Source organism: Ornithorhynchus anatinus, chromosome 1 (genome assembly GCF_004115215.2).
Source record: "Ornithorhynchus anatinus isolate Pmale09 chromosome 1, mOrnAna1.pri.v4, whole genome shotgun sequence".
Lineage (NCBI taxonomy): Eukaryota > Metazoa > Chordata > Mammalia > Monotremata > Ornithorhynchidae > Ornithorhynchus > Ornithorhynchus anatinus.
The window spans coordinates 74,351,936-74,373,118 of record NC_041728.1 but is presented as its reverse complement, the minus strand read 5'-3'; the positions used below and the strand labels follow the sequence as shown (position 1 = coordinate 74,373,118).

The 21,183-nt window shown below is 41.4% G+C and overlaps 1 protein-coding gene across 3 annotated transcripts in view; it reads right to left on the bottom strand.

The window, feature by feature from the left end:
* ZNF451 (zinc finger protein 451) overlaps window positions 1-21,183 on the bottom strand; it is a 59,199-nt gene that overhangs the window by 16,992 nt on the left and 21,024 nt on the right. For all 3 annotated transcript variants that reach the window (XM_029065353.2, XM_029065362.1, XM_029065370.2), the window contains 6 exons: window positions 19,232-19,343; window positions 16,443-16,593; window positions 15,583-15,709; window positions 9,960-10,113; window positions 9,267-9,414; window positions 3,221-4,818 (listed from right to left, as the gene is read on the bottom strand). In XM_029065353.2, coding sequence (XP_028921186.1) covers window positions 3,221-4,818; window positions 9,267-9,414; window positions 9,960-10,113; window positions 15,583-15,709; window positions 16,443-16,593; window positions 19,232-19,343 — 2,290 coding nt within the window. The remainder of the gene's footprint in view (window positions 1-3,220; window positions 4,819-9,266; window positions 9,415-9,959; window positions 10,114-15,582; window positions 15,710-16,442; window positions 16,594-19,231; window positions 19,344-21,183) is intronic.

The following is a 21,183-nucleotide window of genomic DNA, read 5'->3' as shown; positions in this document are numbered from 1 at the left end:
CTTCTTCACCAAACTACATTTTCACATCCCAATCGCCCACTTCTTGGCAAGTTTCCAGATATCCCAGGAAATATCAAGAAAACTGAAAAAATGAAGAAAATAAAAATTATCCTGTATTTTATCAACATGTACTTTTTTCCCTTCTCTACCTGGAATTTCAGGGAAATCAGAATCAAAGGAACTTAAACACCCAATAAGGTTTTAGAACTCCTGACAGGAGGGATGGAAGCTTCATCCTGACCCGTCTTTTAACATCTTCGCAGGGAAGACAGAAGGACGTACAGCAAGCCTTTGGCATCTTGCCAATCCTCACCAGACTGACACATTAGCTCCCCTTCATTCAACCTACAGCGTCCATCCCAACCTGCCTTGCACTCGCCACCCCGGCAGAAAAGTCAGAAGCAGCCACCACACAAGAGGCCACAACAAACCTAGAATCTCGGGAAGGCCATATGGATGCTGAAGCAGTCTCTGTTAATACAACTAGGATTGCTGGACTGAGGTGCGAGAAGCCTATTGCTTTTTGTTTTTATTTTGTGTCCTCGCATTTTGTTACTTTATGTGTCTGCCTCCAGTCCCCTCTCCTTACACTCTTAGACCCTAAACCCCTTGACAGCCAGGAATCATTCTAATTCTCACTTGTGTACTTTTTCCCAGCACTTAGTACAGTGCCTAAGTATAGTAAGTGACTACTACTATCACTACATGTTCACTTAATGATAAAAAATGCACTAAGAGATTAGCACTCCACAGGACACATCTGAGACGAAAATTCCCAAGCCTATACAATGGACAACCTGAACTTGCTAAAAAGAAAATTCCTATTCAAGGTTCCTTTGGTAATGCCCTTAAACTATTCTACTCTTAAATGAGGACTCTCAACCTGCAATATTTTCCAAGTTTACTGTACTATTATTCCAACTACTTTATATCACATTAAGACATAGAAAGAAACCACGTTCCTGAAGCATTTCCCAGAATGGGTATATGGAGACTGATTTTAATGGACACCTTTAACGGCAGAAGCCCAGCTTCTAAAACCAGGATCCTAGGGGCCCCTGAGATTTACAGCCAAATTAGGGAATCTTTTGAGGTTCTATGCGATGTACCCCAAGCCAGTCCTAATAGTTTGCCGCCACCATCATCCCATGACTCAGATTTGGAATCCCCAAACTTCCTGAGAAGTACTTGAAATTCAGCTTCCAATCCTGTGCCCTAAAGGCTGGCTGCTTAGGTTAGAAGAAATACCAAATGCCCCATTCTCTCCAATACTGCAGGTTCCACATACACAGAGCATTTTGACACACTTTGGTAGGAAACAGCTTAAAAGTACCCACTTTAATAAAGGGCTCAACAGCAACATACTCTTAGGTTTTTCCCAGGCACTGCAAAACATTGCTACAGAACAATACAGCATATTAGTACAAGCAATCTTAAATTAGATCCAGAAACAACCATCTAACCCACCTCTGATACTTGTTCCTAACAAAGTCCTGAAGCCACTGTTAACACTCCCCTTACACTTCTGTGGCAAACTGTACAGAGTTCTTCCGTTGGTAGTTCAGCTTTGTTGGAAAAATCAGCTTCCTTCACCCTTTTCCGTCAGATAACTATCAGGAATTCTCCTTTCTGGGATTTTTCCCCATCCCCCCACTTGCCTCCTCCTTGCCCAAATCCTCCCCCATAACTAAATTCTCCCCAGGTGAGTGACTGACAGACAAATGGCCTGGCAGAAAGAGCAAGGGCCTAAGAATCGGAAGATCTGAGTTCTCATCCCGGCTACACCATTTGCCTACGATGATACCTAGGTTAAGTCACTTAACTTCTCAAAACCTCAATTTCCTCATCTATAAAATGTTCTCCCTCCCCTTACACTGTAAGCCACAATTGGGACAAGGACTATGTCTGCTCTGATTGTATTGTACCTACCTCAGCATTTAGTACAGTGCTCAGCACGTAGTAAATGCTTAAAAAATGTTACTATTATTACTATTATTGTTACTACTATGCAAAAGAACTTTCCCTTTAGGGACAGATTTGAGGAGTGACTTCTCTGTTCTAGAAACTTACTACATGTGGGGCTAGCCAAGTTTGGGCCATCACAGAGCCATCTTACCTGGTCGTGTCATTTTAAATATCACCAGGTAAAACATAAGAGATTAAACATCCTTAAGTCCTCCACTTCATTATAGTTTGAGTGCTTGGGTCAGTGAATTTTTTGTATAACAGCATTGGCTGGTGGATTTTCAGCATCTGTAGCCAAACATCTGCCTCACTTTTTCCAACCATTCTGTCTGGTCCTAGTGATCTCATTTTAGCACGCCAAAAGTTTCCCCTAAATATGATCATAAGAGAAGCATCCCCTTAAATCATAAACAGATACATTCTAAAAAGGCCTTGGGAATGCCGCAGAGCTGGACAGAGAAGCCAAGGCACACAAAGATTTTCTTTCCCTAGAAAAATCAAAGGTCAGATTGTTCATTCCTTAGTGCTCTAATGCTGTAGAGAGCTTTCCAACCCCATAAAAGCAGAAGACGACCCCTCAATATGTTTTTTCTGCCTTCCCCATGTCTTCTGAAAAGCCAGAAAGGAATGAGTGAAGGAGGAAATCAGAAAATGCCTGTTAAGTTTTAGCCAACATTTGTACCCAGCCTCCTCAAGCTTGATATCAGAATCAAACTGTAGTAAAGGAAAATTACACATACCCATTAAAAACTACAACTTCATTTTATATTCACACACCTGCCCCCCCCATATATATATACACACGTGTACACACACACACACATATATATATCTACACATATGTACACACACACACACATATATATATATATTATGTCTATGTATATACATAATTGGAATCGGTGTCAGAAATTTGACCCAGCTGTCCCCTTCAATCTTATTAAGTAAAACACAAAATAAGAATCATATAACACATTTATAAATATTAACTTTATATGGACATTAAACAGTATTAAAAAAATATTACATACTATTCTGGATTAGACTGAGAGGTCAGGATTCTGCCTCCAACAGTGGCTTAACTGACAGCATCCGCAAGATTAGGGGTTTACTTCCCAGCAGCCTTAGCTTTTTCTTCAATACCGCATTATGAGCTTTTTATCCGTTACTATATCCAAAGCTTCTTTGAACCGACTGACACTTTTTGCCTTCATTACATAAGAACTAATTGCATATGCTTACAACCTATGCATACCTATGTTCTGATGGTCTCTATCATCCTCTGGTCCCATGTCCACATCTAATAGCTTACTGGAAGGAGCTTCTGATATTTGGGGATTGGTTGCTGACTGTTTCAATTTCTTGCCTCCTGGAGCATCATTGGCTGTGAACCTGAATACATTCATTTTTTCAGATCCAAAATGGTCTAAACTAGGTTTCTGTAGAAAGCAGTGTTTGGTGTGAAAATGCTGCTGTGCACTTTCAGCATCGTGGAAACTTTTGCTGCAGATCCCACACTTCACTAAAAAACATTCTTTATCTTCCTCTTCCTTGTGACTTTTGTGAAGATGGGCCTTCATATCTGTGACATTCTGTGCTGTTGCTTTACAAAGCATGCAGTGAAACCACAGACGACCCTTGTCTAGCATGACTTGAAGACATCGACTATGATCTTCCTTTTTGCTTACTTTGCACCCATAACTTTCCCGGCAGCCACAAGTTAACCTTTTTTCCACAGGCAGGAAATCATCCTCATTTTTAATGGAAGTTTTACTTTGTTCAGACACAAACACATAATCAGCGTTATGGAGATCTTCATAATGATTCAAAAATTCTTCCTCCAAATCGAAGCTAAGGTCACAGAGCCCACAGCAGTATTTAATCCTTATTTCCTGTCCATGTTGGTCTTGGCAATGGCGATATAGTGTTTCTAGCTTATGAAAACATTTTTTACAATGTCCACAGCTATACCTATGAAACCGATGGCTTTCTAGAGACCTGCAGTGCTGCTGAACCAACTCCTCGGAATCAAACATATCTTCACAGATCCTGCATTGCCATTTCCCATGGGGAGGACCTCTTGGGTGCTGGTTGAGATGAGAGATGGCCAAATTATTCCCCAAAGTCTCAGAAGACGTTGGCAAAGGGTCATCTTCCAAAGCTTCGTGCTCGTAAAAAAAACCATGTCCACTATGAAATTCGGTGGCATGAGTCATAATGCTCTCTCTGTTGCTTAGCTCTTTCTTGCACGTTCGACACCAGAAGAGAAAATTGCTCAAGTGTGCTCCTCCATGGAATCGGCTCATGTGTAGGCGAATAACACCCGGATCCTCAGAAAACTTCCCACACACAACACACTTGTAACACATCGTGTTGGCAGAGAAAATGTGCTTTTCTACTGCGTCTTCAGTTAAAAACTTTAGATGGCATTCACAAAACCAGGCTTTTGTGGGCCTTTTCTTCTCCTGCTGGACATACGCTCCACCATCGCTGACCCTGCCTTCCAAATTCTTTTTCTTCTTTGGAGAGATACTGCATTTCTGTTCCTCAGAAGAGACTTTGGTGGGAATCAATCTCTTAAGTGATGAAAATTTTGAACGATCTACTTGGAGGTGCAAGTCAGAGGGAGAGTGGTTGCTTTCATTGATGTGGCAGTACAGTAGAACAGATTCTTCCATCGAGGAAATAAGTTTGACATTGTGCCCTGATTTCTGTTTGTGCTGTTTTGTACTGCCTTCATCCACGTACAACTGGTTGCAATTTGGACAGTAGCCTCTTGCTTTGAATCTCTCCGCAACTTGAGAGATACTCTTCTCTGCTACTGCAATGGGACCGGCATTTCGGCACCGGACTCTGTATGGGATACAAAGATACACTTTCACTCAACGTTCACAAACCCTCCATGCTTGGGCTGCACCTTTCTGGGCAGTCCCTACCTAACAGCACCCTCTTAAGCTCTCTGGACATACTCGTTATTTCAGAGCTAAAAAGTTATCTGGTAACATTAAAGTGGGGAAGATGCAAAATGAAATGAGGAGCATGCATGATGGCCTGGGGGTGTTCGGGTGAACTCTGGTCAGGATACTCCTACTATCCTGGGATCACTAGAAGAACAACAATAATAATAACAACAACCACAACAAAAACAAGGCTCTGTACACTGTAAATGCTCAATAAACACCACTCATTAACTTTCTTAAGTGATACCCAGATGCCTAATGCCCAAGTGCTGGAGTAGATGCAATAGCATCAGAATATGAGTAGTAGCGTGGCCTAGGCCTAGTAAAACGAACACGGACCTGGGAGTCCAGAGGTCTTGGGTTCTAATTCTAGCTCCACCACCAGTCTACTGCCTGACCTGGGGAAAGTCACTTTACTTCTCTGGGCCTTAGTTCCCTCATCTCCAGAATGGGGATTCAATACCTATTCTCCCTCCTACTTAGCTTGTAAGCCCCAGGCGGGACCTGATTATCATTTATCTTCCCCAGTACCTAGTACAACGCTTGGCACATTCTAAGCACTTAATAAATACCAGTTATTAGTAGCATTATTAAAATAGACAGTCTCTGTCCCTCACGGGGCTCACAATCTAAGAGGAAGAATGTAGACTGTGATAATAATAATAATCATAATATTTAAGTACTTATGTGTCAAACACTCTAAGAGCTGGGGTGGATACAAACAAATTAGGTTGGACACAATCCCTGTCCCACATGGGGCTCACAGTCTCAATCCCCATTTTATAGATGAGGTAGCAGGCACAGAGAAGTGAGGTGACTTCCCCAAGGTCACAAAGCAGACAAGTGGAGGGGCTGGAATTTGAACCCAGGACCTTCTGACTCCCAGGCCCATGCTCTATCCACTATGCCATGATGCTTTGCTAATTCTAGACTGTAAACTCATTGTGGGCAAGGAATGTGTCTATAATATTGTTATACTGCACTTACTGCAGTGCTCTGCACACAGTAAGCAGTCAATAAATATGACTGATTGACTGATTGACAGAGATTTTCCCTCCATTTTATAAACGAGGAAATTGAGGAAGAAAAAAGTTGAAATGGAAAACCAAGACCTCACTGGCAACTTCCATATATGGTCATTTTCCTTCTGGCAATAAGTTAAAAGCATAGAAAAAAAACAAAGGAAAAAAATCACAAAATGACTTTCCAAGATCAAACAAAGAAAACACTAACTACTTGGCATCATCACCTGAGTGCTGAAAAACATAAGAGTTAGAAGATAAGGACTCTAGTCCCACTACTTTCCCCACCTTCGTGACCTTGGTGACGTGCCAAACAATGATCCCTTTAAAGATGTTTTTGGCTATGTGGCTGGAAATTGGCTTTTGTGTCTGGGATTTGCTCTGAGAAGGGCCTGGGTGTCGGGGAGGGATCTCGAAGGGAAAGGTAAGAACTTAAAGGGTGGAAACTATAGGTGTTTCAAAATGGAGCTACCTGCTGGACAGCCTGCTGGACAACTAGTCTCAGACACCCAGAACCAGCCTGGGAAGGCTAAGGTAGGCCCAATCAGGGCAATATGACTCATGAACAGCACAAATACACAATGTAGGATATCTAGGGCAGGGAATTTCTTGTATAGATGCCCACTGGCACAGCTTAAGGGGGCAAGTGTTTCAGCATCGCTGCTCTCAATTCCTTCATCTGGGGATAAAAAAAAACGGACAAGAAACACACACCATGGGGGATATAGTCCTTACGGCTCCCTGACCTGGGATCCCAGCCTCTCTCATTCCAGGTCTCTGAGCAGGACAGTTTCAATTTGGGCTAAAAAGCCCTTAAAAAGGTGGCTTTCTGGCCTGTTAGCTCCAGGAGGCCTGTACTTGCTCTGTCTCCAGCAACTCTACTTGGATGTCTCAAAGGCCCTTCAAATTCTACATGTCTACAATAAAATTCCCCATCTTCCTTCATAAATCCACTCCTCTTCTGAGCTTTCCCAAGTCCAGGAGATAACATCACTCTCCTCCCTTCCCAGGCAGATGCAATCTTAGGGTCATCGAGACTCCTATCTTTCATCTCACACATTTATTCTACTCCCAAATCGTAAGTAGTTAACAGTGCGTCACACACAGTGGGTACATAATAAAGCCATTACTACTACAATTACGCTCACAATGAAGACAGTCCCTACTTCAAAAGAATGTTCAGATATTGGAGATATTACACAGGAAAATTTTTAAGCTCTTTCAAGAAGAAAATTCTGTAACTTCAAGGGAGTGATACTGCTGCCCTGTGCCTTTTCAAAGGCTATAATCTGTGGCGAATGAGTAAGTAGGAAATTTTAAACAGTCTTCAAAATAGTGCTCAAGAAACAGAAATGATTAGCCAGTCTTAACTTTAAATTTCATAAAAATGTTGTTAATGAGTAGAATCATGAAAAAAGGTTAACCACGCCACTTTTCCACTGCTCTTAAATCTGCATTGCTGGAGGATATAAATACAAAGCCCCACTTTTGGAATTCAAAAGTATTTCCAGGATCCTCCACAGAGGGGACTAACAATGAGGTTTTGGGCAAAAGACAGATACAGACAGGTCATCTACTGCCCAGGAGAGAGATTCTAACCTACAAAACCATTAGCGCTATAGGGGACAGCTAACAACAGCTAAGAGAGAGCAGCAGAGCAATATTCCCAAATGGCTAAACCCGGAGAAGTTACACGCATAAGACTGCAGGACACTTGATATTAACACTGAATCACTTGGAAGCTGTTCGGACCCGGGAGCACAAGCTTGGCAGGCCTGCTTATCTTAATTCTTCCCCAACTATGAATTCTGTAATTGTAGTGTTATTTTTTCAGGGCGTAGGATGAGGAGCTAATATTCCAAAACATAAACCCTTACGATCACTGCTGTCATGCCACCCTTCCAGAATCAGACACTAAAATCAACTTTGGGCACCAGCTGGTTCTCTTCCTTGAAGTGCAACTATCTTTAACAGTCTAGTACAGGCAATCTCACCTGCTTCTACAGGCCAGGGCAGAGGAACCAGAGCCTCCTTTGGGAACCCATTCCCTTTCAGAGCACCCTTCCTGACAGCTTGAGGTCACAGGTTAGGCCTGTTTGTTCTGGTTGGGACTTCAGAGACGACTATCTAATTTTTTAAGCCTTTGGCTTATGAAAAAAGACTAGTTTATTATCAAAAAGAATAAAACATTCTAGAGAAAAGGCACATCTGTTACCGCTAATATATGTGGAGGTAAAATGTGGAAGGGCGAAACAACAAATACTCTAGTATAATTTTAACTGAGATGTAGGCCCAAACATTACAAAGAAACACACTGGTATTAAACATTGTTTCGAGCCTGTTAGCACAGAGGGAACCCAGTTTCCTAGGCTTCTATTTCCTTCAGACCAAGAAAGATTGCAGCAAAGTCCCAGGCAGTGTGGTTCAATGGAAATAAAGGACAGGACAGTGTTCAAATATAATTGATTGGGAATTAGGAGACCTAAATTCTAAATCCAGGCTCTGCCTCTTTCCTGGTGGGGCACCTTAGGCAAGTACCTTAACTTCTGTGTGCTTTAGTCTTCTCCTCTCTAAAATAAGGATAATAACTGCTCTCCCTCCTTCTTAGACCAGTACTTTGTTCGATTTGATCATCTTATACCTAGCACAGAGTTTGCCACATAATAAGCGTTTAGTAAATAGCATTATTATAGGACATGTGATCTCACTTTCTCAGTCTCTCATTCTCACTGACAGAATGCTTTTGAGGGATTAAAGAACGTTCTTCTCACAACATGCATCCATATGGGCACAGAGGGATGTGGCATCCAAAGAAGCAGTTTGGCACATGTCCGTAGCATTAGTTGTTTGTAGCATTAGAGAAGCAGCGTGGCTCAGTGCAAAGAGCGTGGGCTTGGGAGTCAGAGGTCACGGATTCTAATCTTGGCTCCGCCGCTAGTCAGCTGTGTGACCTTGGGGAAGTCATTTAACTTCTCTGTGCCTCAGTTACTTCATCTGTTAAATGGGGATTAAAACTGTGAGCCCGACGTGGGACAACTGATCACTCTGTATCCTCCAGCGCTTAGAACAGTGCTTTGCATATAGTAAGCGCTTAACAAATATCACAATTTTTTAGTCAAGGTGCGAGTACTACGAGCAAGTTTTCAGGAATGAGTTTTTACATGTGAAATTATAGAAGAACTGACTTTATCACACCTCACTAAGAGTAGAAAAACAACAATGAATTTGGCAGAGTTTGATATCAAACTCTACAACTTTTGACAGTACATTCCATTATTAAAGAATCGATCCCTTTATCTTAGGCCGCAGATGTACAAACCTGAAATGAGCTGTTAGTTCCATGTGGGAGTGTAATCTCTGGTGACAGGCCATACATTTCACTTGAAATATGACATCTTTGCAGAAAGATATTAAAAGTTTTTTTGCGTAAGATGGAAAAGGTATAGGTTGTGCCATTTCTTTGTTATCTGGAAAACAGAATTGGACAAAAGAAAAAAAAGACACAAATTTAATAGCTGGGTTGGGCAGGAATGAGTGTTACAACCTTTCTCCCTCCCCCAACATTGAACTCAATAAAAAGAAGCATATATGTTGTTTAGGTGATAGGGTTGTCATCATCTAACACTGAACAGTAGTGTTGGCCTACATTTAGACAACTGAACTGATGTCCTTAAGGGTCAGAAAACCTCCCCCGGCCCGAAAAAAAAAAAAAAGGGTCTGCAGAGAAAGAAGCTCCCTTCACAAGGAGGGTGCTCCCACAGATGCATGGAATTGGTTCTTCAGTTACAACCAATAAGAGTTAAAATTGCATTTCCCTCACTAGACCTTTTCTCAAAGTTAGCCAAAGGACCACCTTGGGTCTAGGATTCTGTTCTTGAGCATAAGCAGAGGGCTATTTGGGATGAAGTTAGGATACACGTAATCTAGGAAACATAATGGGTCTGTGAAAAAATCTGAATTGAGAACTACTAAACTACCAGAAGGTAGCTTAGAAAAACCAGTGTTAACATACCACTCAGTTTAAATGTCTGAAGGAAATGATTCTTCCCAGACATATGCTGCAAGCACTCATCCCTGATGCTGAAAAGAAGAAAGCAATTCGGACATGCGAAGCACTGAATAAGTTGGGGAGGAAGATTGCTTTTGTGTCCATCGGCTGCAGCCACCTAAAAGATAAGATAGAGATCGAAATACTTTTACTAACACACTTGAATAATGACATTTTGACTTGAGAAAACTATGACCCCTATTCCTGCAGCCCTTCTGCTCCCTTTTTTCTGCCTGCTTGCCTGACAGCGGCATTTGAAAAGGGTTGCTGCTCGGTGAAATGGATCTTTGAAATGCACACTGCTGTTACCAGGCAGATGGGAAGGCTGCCAGAGCCCTGGACTACTGTATTACCCTGACTCACTCAAAGTCCCCGTTCCAGCAGCAATTTCAAATGGCAAGGTGTCAGAAAGAGAGCACCAGAGCCCTCAGCACCAGGAAGAAGCCCCTTTAAAGATCTCATTCAGCAAACACCAGTTAAAACAAATTCTTCCATTTGGGAAATATTACCTAGTAAACTAGAACCTAGGCGAGCTGTTCAAGTGCATATACATTTCCCATTTCCAGTCAAATGTGGCTTTTGAAAATACTTCGGCAGTTACGTCATTGATTTTATCGATAATACGACAGAGTGAAACCTAATAACACCCTGCCAAGGAATTGTGACATATCACAGTTATTTTTCTGGAGGATTGTGCTGGCTATCTTAATATTTAAACTGGAAGTAAGTGTGCAGAGCCACCACTGGAAACTTGCTGTGGGCAAGGAACGTGTCTACCAACTCTGTTAAAGTGTTATATTGTACTCTCCCAAGTGCAGTGCTCTGTGCACAGTAAGTGCTCAATAAATACGACAATGATTTTCAATCAGCTTTTTCCTTTTTTTTTTTTTTGAGGTAAAGGGGTGAACTCCCAGCCCATTCTAACTGTACGCTTTCTTGAAAGGAACTTGCAAACTTGTTCTCAAAAATCATAATTATTTTTTCACCAGGCTGAATTTATCGAAGAACAGTGCTTTCCAAATCAACCACCTCATCCGCATTTTTCAGCTTTGGCAGGGACAGCAGATACTGGGACAGACAGACCTGATTGTTGACAGTGTTCCTTCCCAGTTCATCCCCATTTACACATGAAAAAGCCAGGCAGCTTAATAGCAGCCAAGCCTGATTCAGCCAAATAAGCATAGGACACAAAAAACTCTTTGAGTTTTTTAAATATCAACACCACTACTGATTTTCTCTACGCAAACAGATCACATTTTGTTTAAGACTATGAACTGATAGGAGACAATTAATTCCAGGGAAATTGACTATGAACTGATAGGAGACAATTTATTCCAAGGAAATTCTACTTTCCCAGAACATTTAGCATATGAGAGAAAAGTCACCTAACAACAATAATAATAAAAATAATGATGATGCTTAAGTGCCCACTGTGTCAAGCATTGTACTAAGCACTGGGGTAGATACAAAACTAATCAGGTTGGACAGAGCCCCTGCCCCACGGACAGTAGGAGGGAATAAAGATACTGATTTCCCACTTCAGAGATGAGAAAACCGACACACAGAGAAACTGTGACTTGCCCAAGGTCACACAGCAGATCAATACCCAAAGCTGGGATTAGAACTCAAGTGCTTTGAGCTCCAGAACTGTGCTCTTTCCACTAGGCCATGCTGTTGCTTCATGTGCTTGGAATGTACTGAAGAACATTTTGTACTAACTTTAGATACAAGAGCACATAGAAACCTGGGTGGAGAGAGTCAAAGTTTCCATTTTGTAAAAACTGCTTTGTGGTCTAAGTAGAGAGGAATGTGTCTACTTGATCTAGGTCCAAGCAGGCTCGTCTTCACTCTGGAAAACCAGAAGCATCACAGGAAGACACGTGTTGGCACTCTCTGCAAAGTATAGAAGACTACAGAGCTTGCACTCATGTTTGTCCCGACAAAGACAATAGGGAAGAAGGTAAGAGAAGTTGCTGTTGTTGGGAATGATTCCCTACACACTTTAAAAGTTAGAATGTTTCTGACCGTGTTGAAATCACATCACATTCTACTTTCCTCTTAAAATCAGTTGGAAAAAAGTAGGCCAAGATGAGTTTGTACTTCCTTTGTAAACTAGCTTGCCGTCATAATCGCCTTCTCATCATTTCTACTCTGCACTTTAAGTAAAAATGCCACAGAAGCACACTGGCAGTGGGAGGATTGACAGCACAATGAGTTGGGAAGGGAAGGAAAAGGCTGCTTCTGTGACATCTTTCTATCAAATGAAAAATATTTCTTGTGTTTTGGATTACGACACAAACTGATGAGAATGAAATGATCCATATTACTTTGTGAGCTGCCCAGACACAATGACAACATTGTGTCAACAATGACAACAGAGAGAGGCTTCAGTCAACTGTGTGGGGACCACAGGCCTGAAGGTTCTGCTTTAGAGGAGGGGCCAGGAATTGGCAGGGGAGTGGGAGAATGACTCAGGTACGTGAGCAAATATTTTCAAGGGAACAGAATAGAAACTGGCAACTTGATATCTATGAACAGACACTAAATGTGGGAAAGGAGAAAGTGAACTTTAACCTTGGAATACGGATCCTTGAGAATTAATTGGATGCCAAATAAGATCCTTGCTTGAAATGTTCATTCCCTCTTACCCAAGACCAGATCACAAGCTACATTCAATTCTTGGGAGACCTGTTGGACTGTGTGCAGCTCTCTAGTGACCTCCTGTGACTGACAGTAGGATTTTGCTGGAATTAGAAAGTTACACAAAACTCAGGGCAAATGCCAGGGACCCTCTTCTGACACTAATGGCAGAGGGGGAGGAATATTGATAACAACTTCTTCCAAGAGAAACAAAAACTAGCACCTCTGCCCATAAAAACAAATGGGAGTCATAAAGTAAGAGTGACATTTTCACTTAACTGTGCCTTTTCTTAATGAAAACTTCAATTCCATTTTAAAAACAAAAACAAAATTCAGAAAAAAAGAAGCTAAAAGGGCTATATTCTTAGAGAACATTTACCAAAAAAAAGGTCAAACACTGAGGGATTAATGAACTCTACAGATTGTTCCCCATTCTCATCTTCCAATCAACCCATTATTTTTGCTGATGAAATGGAGCAATAACAATTATGATATTTGTTAAGCGCTTACTATTTGCCAGGCACTGTCGTAAGCACTGGGCTGGATACAGGCAAATCAGGTTGGACACAGTCCCTGTCCCACATGGGACTTGCAGTCTCAATCCTCATTATAGACTGTGAGCCCATTGTTGGGTAGGGATTGTCTCTGTTGTCGAACTGTACTCTTCAAGTGCTTAGTACAGTGCTCTGCACATAGTAAGTGTCCAATAAATACGATTGAATGCATTTTAAGATGAGGAAACAGGCACAGTGAAGTGGCAGAGCTGGGGTAAGAACCCATGACCTTCTGATTCCCAGGCCCCCTGCTCTAACCACTACACCATGCAGAAGTCAGTCACGGTTCTCATACCCATTTCTGTTTCAATTGAGGACTGGTAAATGGGGAAGAGTGGGGAATTTTATAGAAATGGAGTGCAGATTAGGTTGAAAATAAACTCTCTTGGGCCACTGAAGTCCTTGTCCTATGAAGTTGGAACAGTAGATGCAAAGTGACAGATGCACTGAGCTTGTCCGGGGACTTTACCCTAGTTGTTATTCAAACAAGTCAAAGACCTTCAACTTACTAAGAAGTATGACATGCTGTTCTTGCCCAATATTAGTCCTTCAATCTCCCCAGAGCCATGCTGGCCTTTCCTAGTTCTGTCTTCCAATTCTCTGTTTGCACCACGGGATATTGATGAATGTTAAGAATTGTGATATAGTTCCAAGGAGACACTGCCGACAACCAGACTGCATCCAGAAATGTGTCTTTGAGAAAGAATTTCTTGCACACTATGACCATGAATATGCAATATTTTTTTCTGGCTCCTTGCCACTCAGGTTATCTCAGACACTGTTGTTAAGAGAAGGGACTGTCCTGCACTAGAAATTATTTTCGCAGCAGTGGGGATGACTGGCGAAGAACCAATCACACTCTCTCATCAGGTGTCTCATCATTTAGACTGTGAGCCCATCACTGGGCAGGGACTGTCTCTAACTGTTGCTGAATTGTACATTCCAAGTGCTTAGTACAGTGCTCTGCACATAGTAAGCGCTCAATAAATATTACTGAATGAATGAATGAACCAGGTCTCCCCGTGCTAGAGGCACACATGCTAGAGGCATAGAGGCACACGGTATGAGATGGCTGGTAGGTGGAGTGTAGCTATAATCTGATCACTGTTTCCTGTGGCGGATGAAAACCTTCGGCTATGTGAATGGCTAGTACCTAAACTCAGTTTTCTTAAGGTTGCCAGCTCACACCCTGCACTGACTGCAAATAACTCAGTCCTCGGTACTTAAAAGGACACATATGACCTTTTCAGAAACCACCTGGGTGGTGGTTTAAGCATCAAGCCCCCTTCTTCCAGGTAAATTTCCTCAGGGAAATCTTCAGACTCAGAGTTTGACCGCAATAATGACATCCTCAAAAGCTAGGGCAAAAAACAAAGTAGTAAAGTGGTAGCCATCACCATAGGAATCCCTCTTTTAGCTGAAATGAGGATGGAGCGACCTGCAGTCTTCAAAAATGCTATGATAGTTTTTCAGAGCCAGATGGATAGCTTCCTTAGTGATGAATAAAGTGTATTATTTGGTCAACTGCTAAGATTTGCGCTCTTGGATAGTATCAGCAGGAGCATAACAAATGAAATTTCAAACACTTACAAGTTTTGAATTATTATATTTGTTAAATGCTTACTGTGCTTAGCACTGTTCTAAGCACTGGGATACAAACAAGTTAATGTGAGTCTCTGACCCACATGGGGCTCCGAGTTTAAGTAGGGGGGAGAACAAGTACTGAAACCTTATTTTACAGAGGAGGAAACTGAGGCACAGGGAAGTGACTTGCCTATGATCACACTGCACACAACTGGCAGAGGCATGACTAGTACCCAGGTCCTCTGACTTCTAGGCCATGCTGCTTCCCATATATCCATATTTATTTAATATCTATCGTCTAAAATTAGGGTAAAATCTCTTTGTGCACTTCAATACTCACCCTGGCCCCCTACCACTTACGTAAGTGTCCTTATACTCTCCCATTTCTCCTATGTGTAATGTATATTAATGCCTGTCTCCCTTCTAGACTATAAGCTCCTTGTGGGAAGAGAACATATGTCTACCAAATCTGTTGTACTGTATTTTCACAAGCACTTATTACAATGCTCTGAACAGAGTAAGTGCTAAGTAAATACCACTGATTGATGGTGGGCAGGGAATATGTCACTTGTTCATTTTGTACATCCCAAACGTTTAGTAGAGTGCGCTGTACCCAGTAAACATTCAATACATGCTATTACTACCATCACCATGGTATCTAGGCATTTTAGTTGGAAACTTACAACTTATTTTTTATACCTGGTGAAAATTTACAACTTTTTGAAAGCTTTTGAAAGAGCAATTGAAATAATCAAAAAGTAACCCACCTTCTTCACTTGGCGCCAAACAAAAAGAATGTCTGCCCTTACCTTAGACAGAAGGTGATCACTGTATTGCTGTTGGGTGGTAAATCTTTTAAAACACATCACACAAACAAAGGAATTGGTGGGAGATCCATGCAGTGTAATTGTTGGGTCACATGGAGAGTGATCAAACCTACAAAGCAAAGATGCTTATCATAATAAAAACCCACCCTCTAAGGTAAACCAAACGGTTTAGTTCGTGTGGACTTAGGAGTGGTGCATCTCTAAGCAGAGTTCTGAGTGGCATAGCAGGATAGATTGAAACACATATGCTGTAAGAGTCCCATACAGTTGTTTGGCTCTTTTCCCTCTCTGCCTCCCTGCCCTTCTTTTTAATAATAATAACTATGGCATTAGCTAAGCCTTTATTATACGCCAAAGATCATACTAACTGCTGATAGATACAATACGGTTAGACACAGCCACTGTCCCATATGGGGCTCAAAGTCTAAGGGGCAAAAAGAACAGATATTTACTCTTCATTTTACAGAAGAGGAAACTGTGGCACAGAAAAGTTAAGAGATTTACCCTAGGTCACACAGCAGGCAAGTGACAGAGCCAGAATTAGAACCCAGGTCTCCGGATTCTCACACTTGCAAGCTTCATGCTGCTAGGCTAGGCCACTTCTCTGCCTCATCCCTCCTTTTCTCCATAGCCTTTACTGAGAATGCCTCACCCGTTCTCTCCTCTCACCTGTCTTTGGAGATGAAGATGTAACTATGGCTCATCCTTTCTTAATAAAGAAATACCATCACTTTTATTTTTTATTAAAATGAGGGTGAATTTGAGAAATGGATGGGTGAAGGGGACCCTAACAATGGGTAATAGCATAAGAAAGATTGGGACAGGTTCATTGTCAAACTTACCTTTTCAAGTGACCTAACAGAAGATGTCCATTGTCAAACTTCTTGTTACAGTGCATTATGGGGCATGACATTGGTCTACTGGCCAGGGGTGTTTGCCCTGTTCTTCGGAATGCACTTTTTCTTCCAGAATTTACTACGCCCGGTTTGAGTCCTATGGTAAAAAAAACAATTTTAAATTAAATGCTATTACCAGCTCAAATTCAAATTGTTTTGAAAATATTTTTGATATGTTATTAACACTATCCAAATTTCAAAAGAGCATTAGGTGTTATAGAAAAAAAAGGTAACATTGATCTTGCCCTTAGTCAAATGCATCTGCTTGGACAAAATCTTTCACAAAAAAAGTAGATACTCAAGAGACAGTACCAAAGATACCATCCTCATAAAAAGTATCTCGCAAATCAACCTCATACTAAAATGTAAGCCACACAAAAAAGGGGAAAAAAATTGATGTTCTTAAAAGAAATGATATGAAACAAAACTGAATATAGCCATTCCCCCTGACACTGTGAGCCCTAAGTGGGACAGAGACTGAGTCTGACATGATTATCTGATATCTAGTCCAACACTTGGTATGGTACTTGGTGTATATATTAAGGGTTTTACAAATGGTAACAAATACCATTATTATTATTATTATTACTATTACTTACACAAAGGTTTAAGAATCTGATATTTAAAACTATCAAGCAACTGAGGAATGGAAGATATAAATTGCTTCCCATGTCCTATATCACAGGGGGCACATTCTTGCAAAAGCCAACACAGTTTTCCCTATTTCTTATTTTGCTCACATTTGCATGCTCTCACACTACTTCTTCAAACGTCGCACACTGTATCCAAACAGGCTTGTGTTCCAGGATGAGACCCCCCCCTTAACTCTCTAGCCAAAACGTGTCAAGAAAACACGTATAATGACACAACTACTTATTGCTATTGTTTTTGTCTGTCTCCCCCGATTAGACTGTAAGTCCGTCAATGGGCAGGGACTGTCTCTATCTGTTCCCTATTTGTACATTTCAAGCGCTTAGTACAGTGCTCTGTACATAGTAAGCGCTCAATAAATACTATTGAATGAATGAATGAATACTAGATTTGTAAGGTCCTTGGGGACAGGTAACGTGTCTACCAATTCTGATACTTTATACTCTCCCAAGTGCTTACTACAGTGCTCTGTACAAAGTAAATGCTCAATAAATACCACTATTTAAATGATCTATACTTTTGTAGGATCTTTATTATGTTTTCAAATTTTGGGGTTTTTCTGTTTCTTCAGGGATTTTTTTTTAATTATATGACTTTTTTGTCTTGGGCATACAGTGCTTTGGCAACTCCCTAGGGACTGTCTGATTTGAATGTCAATAAATGTGGCCTCAACATAATGACAGAAGAGGCATCGCTTGGGTCAAATCAGAGGTGTGATGGCACAAAGAGTCCAAGCTAGAGAAAACAATCAAAATCTCATATTTTACGTGTATAGACAACAGGACAGAAGTTCTCTACCACTACTTATTGCCTTTTGCTTCTAAACCAGTGAATGGGTTACATGTTGTGCACATTATTAATAATGTATTTGTACTTGTTAAGCACTTACTATGTGCAGAGCACTGTTCTAAGCGCTGGGGCAGATACAGGGTAATCAGGTTGTCCCACGTGAGGCTCACAGTTAATCCCCATTTTACAGATGAGGTAACTGAGGCACAGAGAAGTTAAGTGTCTTGCCCACAGTCACACAGCTGACAAGTGGCAGAGGAGGGAGTCGAACTCATGACCTCTGACTCCGAAGCCCAGGCTCTTTCCACTAAGCCATGCTGCTTCCCTAATGTTGGTATTTGTTAAGCGCTTACTATGTGCAGAGCACTGTTCTAAGCGCTGGGGGAGATACAGGGTCATCAGGTTGTCCCACATGAGGCTCACAGTTAATCTCCATTTTACAGATGAGGTCACTGAGGCACAGAGAAGTGAAGTGACTTGCCCACAGTCACACAGCTGACAAATGGCCGAGCGGGGATTCGAACTCATGTCCTTTGACTCCCAAGCCCGGGCTCCTTCCACTGAGCCACGGATACTCATCATGTGAATACATCACTAAATATACTTTATGTAGGCTGCTGAAAAGATTGACAGCTTCTTCCTACACAAGCTACCCATACAGATGGAGTTTAACAGCAAATAATCTGTAGGTCCTTAGCGTGGCTTGAAATTCAATTCCTCTTATGGCACATTTAAACTCTATCTTTGCCTAATGATGAATACCAAAGGAAAATAATACAATCCAAGTAATGAAAATGCTTTAAAGCACCCAGACTACTAGAACATAACTACTTCCTACAACAAAACGTATTTTGCAGGTTATCCCCCTGGGTAAAAAATTACTGAAAATGACTTTTGATTGTTCAGATTTGTCCAAGCCTATAGATTATGCTCACAGAAATGTTATAAAAATTGAATTTTTCATATTGTTTTGAAAGCCCTAAAATCCTAGCATTTTAAAGCATAACATAGAAACTTTACATGCTTTTCAAAGGGCAAAGTTTTTGAACTCTTTACATGGACTGTATACTGTCATTGTTCGAAAGGAGACTTTTAAATAGAAACATAATCATGCTAGAGTATGCTGCCTTATGACTCGTATTTTTATGCTAAAGGGGTACAGATCCAAGGATGAAGACAAATAGGGGAAAAGCCTACAACAGTGCTTTTTATATGGTTCTTCTACATAATTTTTTCAACAAAAAAATTGTATTTAACTCAGTATTTCTTAACTTTCTCTCTTTCCTTTGACTTACCTGGCATTTTTAGCCACTGGTCCACACAAAGTCTTGCTGCTTCTGTGTCTGTACGTCCACGAATGAACTCCAATTCTTGTAGTCCATGAGCATACTGAGAATCTACTTTTTCCTAGAGAGAACATAAACATTAACAGGAAATTATGATCTCCCAACCAAATTACGCTTTTAAAAAAGCATCTCTGAACACAAAGATTATTCAACTGCACTCAAATGCATACTGCTGTGCTAAATTCCTTTCAAAGACAAAAACCAAAACCTCAGCTACTCAAACTTTATATTCTCAAAATAGCCTTGCATATACTGAAAGTTTCTAAGTCAAAGAAAATCATCAGCATAGAAGGGTAAAATATAGATAACACCCTGCCTGGTCATTCTTGAATATAAACACGAATTGAAGTCATGTATGTAGTATATTAAATATGACTTTAATAGGTGTTGGAAAAATATGGGAAAAATAAAATTCTTCTTAACCTTGTAAATTAGAACTTATCTTCAACTTTTTAATCTCTCAGAGATCTATTCTGGAGTAGAAATATTTTTTTTAGTAGATATGGGGTTTTTTTCCCCAGGACTTTTGATGAGGCCAATTATGAACATCACATTGTATCAGTTCTTTCTCTGTAACATTGAGGTTGCTTCTCTACAAAGGAAATGCTTGAGAAATGATTCAAACAACTTTTTTTTGTTTTTTCTAATTCTGTTATTTTTTTCCCAAGTCCTCAGAATAGTGCTCTGCACAAGGTAAGCGCTCAATAAATACCATTGATTCACAAAAAAGAATCAAGGCAAATCTGTGTAGGGCAGATTTGGCCTGGCCCTTTCATCCCATGATGATCTTGGGGTTGGTAATGCCAAAGCTGCTGCAGGTTTATTTATGAGGAAATATACGTGAAGAGGTAGTAAAATATTATTAGCAGCCCTGCCCTAGGTTTTTTCCCCTATTTGTCTGTGCACTTGGGTCTGTACCCCTTTAGTACTTGACCTTCACTCCTTCCTCAGTCCCGCAGCACTTTTGTACATATCCATTTCCCCTTACTATTACGGGCTCTCGTTATATCCCGGCTAGACTACTGTGTCAGCCTTCTCTCTGACCTCCCTTCCTCCTCTCTCGCCCCGCTCCGGTCTATTCTTCACTCCGCTGCCCGGCTCATCTTCCTGCAGAAACGATCTGGGCATGTCACTCCCCTTCTTAAACAACTCCAGTGGTTGCCTATCGACCTCCGCTCCAAACAAAAACTCCTCACTCTAGGCTTCAAGGCTCTCCATCACCTTGCCCCTTCCTACCTCTCCTCCCTTCTCTCTTTCTACCGCCCACCCCGCACGCTCCGCTCCTCTGCCGCCCACCTCCTCGCCATCCCTTGGTCTCGCCTATCCCGCCGTCGACCCCTGGGTCACGTCCTCCCGCGGTCCTGGAACGCCCTCCCTCCTCACCTCCGCCAAACTGATTCTCTTTCCCTCTTCAAAACCTTACTTAAAAATCACCTCCTCCAAGAGGCGTTCCCAGACTGAGCTCCTCTTCCCCCTCTACTCCCTCTGCCATCCCTTTACCTCTCCGCAGCTAAAGCCTCATTTTCCCCTTTTCCCTCTGCTCCTCCACCTCTCCCTTCCCATCCCCACAGCACTGTACTCGTCCGCTCAACTGTATATATTTTCGTTACCCTATTTATTTTGTTAATGAATTGTACATCGCCTTGATTCTATTTAGTTGCCATCGGTTTTTACGAGATGTTCTTCCCCTCGACGCTGTTTAGTGCCATTGTTCTTGTCTGTCCGTCTCCCCCGATTAGACTGTAAGCCCGTCAAACGTCAGGGACTCTCTATCTGTTGCCGACTTGTTCATCCCAAGCGCTTAGTACAGTGCTCTGCACATAGTAAGCGCTCAATAAATACTATTGAATGAATGAATGAATATCTGTAATACATCTCAATGTCTGTCTCTCCCACTAGAC